General features: G+C 38.5%; 1 protein-coding gene across 1 annotated transcript in view; it reads left to right on the top strand.

Annotated features, from left to right (window-relative positions):
* LOC103463084 (ephrin type-B receptor 1-like) overlaps positions 1 to 4,209 on the top strand; it is a 116,794-nt gene that overhangs the window by 71,916 nt on the left and 40,669 nt on the right. The window contains exon 8 of the mRNA XM_008406220.2: positions 2,587 to 2,849. Within this exon, the coding sequence (XP_008404442.1) occupies positions 2,587 to 2,849 (263 nt within the window). The remainder of the gene's footprint in view (positions 1 to 2,586; positions 2,850 to 4,209) is intronic.

Below are 4,209 nucleotides of genomic sequence, written 5' to 3'. Positions count from 1 at the left end.
GAGCAAGTTTCCCAGTGCAGTGCACAGATGCTCTCCAAAGCCACAGTATCTTCTGGGGTGAAATTTGTTAAACTCGTCACGACACCTGAAATGGTACTGGCGATGTTGGCGGAAACGTCCATGTCGCTTTGGTCCTCTGGGATCAGTTCCTCAAAGCCAAAATATCTCCACCTGATATCCTCTTCGGGTTCTTCTGCAACTTCGTCGTTATGATGTCCTAGCAGTTTCTCCACTCCTTTTGTGACTAGGTAGCCAAGGCCCCAACCGATCGTAAGCATCATTTTGTAGTTGGAATGGTTTGAAATCGTCTCTCTCTGAAAATGTATCTCCAAGGCAGCTGAAGGGCAAACTGAAAATTCTTGTATTCCAAATGATAATAATAATCTTTTGAACCTTTATGACATCATCGATGAGAACATTGGTGGCATGATGATGTCAAACAACCTGTGTCAGGTTCATGTTTGTTTTAGTTGCTATGGAAACATAAGGAGTTATGTGTAAGGTGGGACTACTGTCAATAAAAAAATGCATACGTAGACATCTAAATTCGGGAATGCAAGTCAATAAATGTGCATAAATTTAAGTTTTGTATTTGTCCTGTTTTTCAACTCATACATACATGTAAAAATCAAAGATTTTACCTATGACAATACCCATAAACAAATTAGTACAAGTGTTTTATAGAGTAAGTATTTTTCCAGAAGTTTGACACACATCAGTCACATTTAGAAACTGTCTAAGCCATCTGCTGGATCTATTTTGAACTGTCAGTGAAGAGGATCCCCTTAAACCAGTGGTTCTTAACCTGGGTTCGATCGAACCCCATGGGTTCGATGAGTCGGTCTCAGGGGTTCGGTGGAGCCTCTGCCACGGAGTTAAAGACACACTTGTGTAAAGTCGTGATGACGCCCCGCTTTGCCATCACTTGCTGCAGAGGATCRCGTTACATTGCTTAGCCAATCAGAGGATTACGTTACATTGCTTAGCCAATCAGAGCTGCGGAGRAGCCCTGATTGAAGGAGTTCCACTCTCAGCAGGGATTTGAACTTGTGTCTTTATTTACTTCAGCAAAGCTCACAGTTTTTACCCAATTCTGTAGCTTTCTGTGTACTTCTAAATCTGCTCCTTAGTCGCATCTTTTCGGCGTAGCTACTGCCTCTAGTGGCGTGGGGGTGGTAACACAACTAATATAATTACATTACTAAATCAAAATACCTCAAAGTCTTTATTATTTATTATTAATTTTTCATTCTCTTAAGAATGTAGAGCTAATTAAATGATCTAAACAAGACCTTAAAGTGATTTCAGTTTCTCTCGATGGCCAACCTGTTGAAACTTTGGCAAAATTTAAATACCTTGGGTCGTTCCTGGACAGTCAGCTCAACTTTGCTGAAAACACTGACTGTATTTTGAAGAACTGTTCTCAGAGACTCTACCTTTTAAGAAGACTTGGTGATCATGGGGATCACTAAGTATTGAATTTGGGGAAAAAAAATCATATTTATCACTACATAAGGTTTAGATGTAGGATCTGAGCTAATCTTGTAGCAACATAACGACAAAGATAGCTCAGGATGGCTGAAGTCAATCTAACGATAAGCTTTATTACAAACAAAAGTCTAGCCTTAAAAGTAGACAGTGCGCTCAGGAAGAAGTTAATGTGTATGAATCTGTGTGAAACTACCTGCATTTTATATTTTAAACCCTAAACACTGATCAAAGACAGAAACAGGAAGTGTCCTATTAGATCACACTGGTGAAAAATATCTGAATTTAATTTAGTGTGTGTTTGAGCGTCAAGTCGTCTTCATGAGTGGGAAATGGGAGTTCTCATCATCAAACCATCTGACATGCAGTTTAGATAAATAAATACTGGTTGTTTTACAGTTGTAAGAAATATTTTAATTACAATACAGCACTTCATCCTTAATTTTTATGCCTTTTTCGGGCTTTGGAATATAAATTCCTTTTCACATTAAGGCACAGTTTTGCCCTATTCTGGTTTTTCGTGAAAGGACTTATGCAGTAAGTGGTCCCAGCCCCACATCAGCTGATTTTTATGAGGGCAAATAAACTTTGTGGATTGATAGAATATTTCTAGAGTGACAAATGTTTTGTGTGACCAAGAAAGTGAGATAAATATTTTAAATTTAAAGCGTTTGTCTGCCAGCTATGATTGTATAAAAAATAAAAACACAATGACACATCTCCTGTCCTGTACTGGCTTACGTTTTTAAGGCCTGTGTGAGAGTTTGTATTTGTGTTTTGTGAATGGCAAGCTCAGATGGCAGTCATCTTTTCAAAATGCCTTGTGAAAATTGTTTTACTATTATCAGTAATGTGAAATCATGGGTTTTACATTCGCAGTGCCTTAAAAGCACGTTTTAATGTCAAATAAGGGGATCTCTGACAACTGAAAAAGTCCAACACTTCTAACAGGCTAGCTAGATAAGTATCATGCCGGCTAGCTTGTTAAGTACTTGTTAAGTACTTAACAAGCTAGTTGACTAGCAATAAATGAGGCTAGCTTGTTAAGAAAGTATCTTCCTCATTGACTCATATTTCCCTTTCAATTCCTGTTTTCAGGCGTTCCCTCTGCTCCGCGCAATTTGGTCTCGGTGGTGAATCAGACGTCGGTGATCCTGGAGTGGAACTCGCCACGTGACACCGGGCACCGTGACGACCTGTCATACAACGTCGTGTGCCGGCGTTGCCACAGCAGCGAGCGGCGGACGTGCCAGCCATGCGATGACAGCGTGGTTTATTCTCCAGGCAAGGAGGCGTTGAAGGGAACAAGGGTGGAAATCAGCAAGCTTCGTGCTCACACGTCCTACACCTTTGACGTTCAGGTTTGTGCCTGCAGATGTGTTATCTTTGATTTGAAAGGAAATGCAAGTGTATGGTGATTCTTGCTGTGCAGTATAAAAAAACAAAATGGTTTAAAAGCTTAAAATTCATCGTATGGTGGGAGAAACATTCCTCAAGTTTTGCTTGTTTGTGAAAAAGCTCCATGATAAGCCACTTTAAAAACAGCCTTGTTCTCGTCAGTTTTTGTTTTAAATGCAAATTGCTACCACCTATTCACTAAAATGCTCAAAGAAACTGGCGCTACATAGAAAGTTGCTGACCTGCAGGCTTTTATGCAAAATCTGCAATTATATCTGCCAGCTTACAAGGTCACTGTAATGTCTGTAAAGCCTTTATAGTGATAAACATTCAATCTTCTCCCATCTGGCTCCTTTACTGTAAAAAATTTTAGAGCTCAATTTTGTTTCTGAATTGTGACATCCAAGGACGTCCTGAGTAAAATAACATTTTCACATATAAACATAGTTATTTGAATACTCTGATTTATGGGATTTTCCTATAAAGCAGGGTTGTATGTAAACTAGCTTATTCTGAAAATAGTGAATGAATTTGTTCTTACTTCTCCCACATTCCACGGAAAAACCTAAGATAAATAAGTCAAAGTCTGAATTAAAATCTTATTTTTTCTTAATATTGGATTTACCATTTTGTTTTGCGGGGGTTTGAGTCTAAACAGCAGATTCAGCGGTTATGGAAAAGCAGAAACATGAAATTAAATTAGCAGAGCCTCAAGTAAATTATCATAAATTAAAACATTAATTTGCCCTGACTAAAGCATTGGTTCCACTGTCAGAATGATTAACTGCACACTTGGCAAACAATGTATGGCAACTGGTCTCGCCTTTGAAACCCACAGAGAATGTGGTCAGCTTGTCTTTGTCTCAGAGATAAGACATTACATCTAAAAACAATTCACTTTTGTGATAATTTTAACAGAGTCTTCTGTCAGGCTAAAAAAACCAGCTAGATTGATTTTGGTACTGGACAGACATGTCAGTCAAAGGATTTTGCTATTCTAATGTGATGCGGTTGATGAATAATTCTGGACACTAACAGAATTTGGCTAGTGCTGTCAAGGACAAATCCAAAAATCATTCTCCTATTATACGGTGGATATAAAAGTGTAAAGGCTTCACTTTGAGTGCCAGGTTTTTAATACATGGGGGTGAAATAAAGGACAATTCATAGATTTTAAAATGTATTTTACTTGGATAAATCTGAGTAGGTAGAACATCTATCTGTCTACATACTTAACAAGCTAGCTGTCTAGATACAATCTTAACAAGCTAGCCGGCTAGATACATAGTGGACAAGCTAGCTGGCTAGGTATACTTAACAAGC

Source organism: Poecilia reticulata, linkage group LG4 (assembly GCF_000633615.1).
Source record: "Poecilia reticulata strain Guanapo linkage group LG4, Guppy_female_1.0+MT, whole genome shotgun sequence".
Lineage (NCBI taxonomy): Eukaryota > Metazoa > Chordata > Actinopteri > Cyprinodontiformes > Poeciliidae > Poecilia > Poecilia reticulata.
The sequence above is the reverse complement of the archived record's forward strand: the minus strand, read 5'-3'. Positions and strand labels throughout refer to the sequence as shown.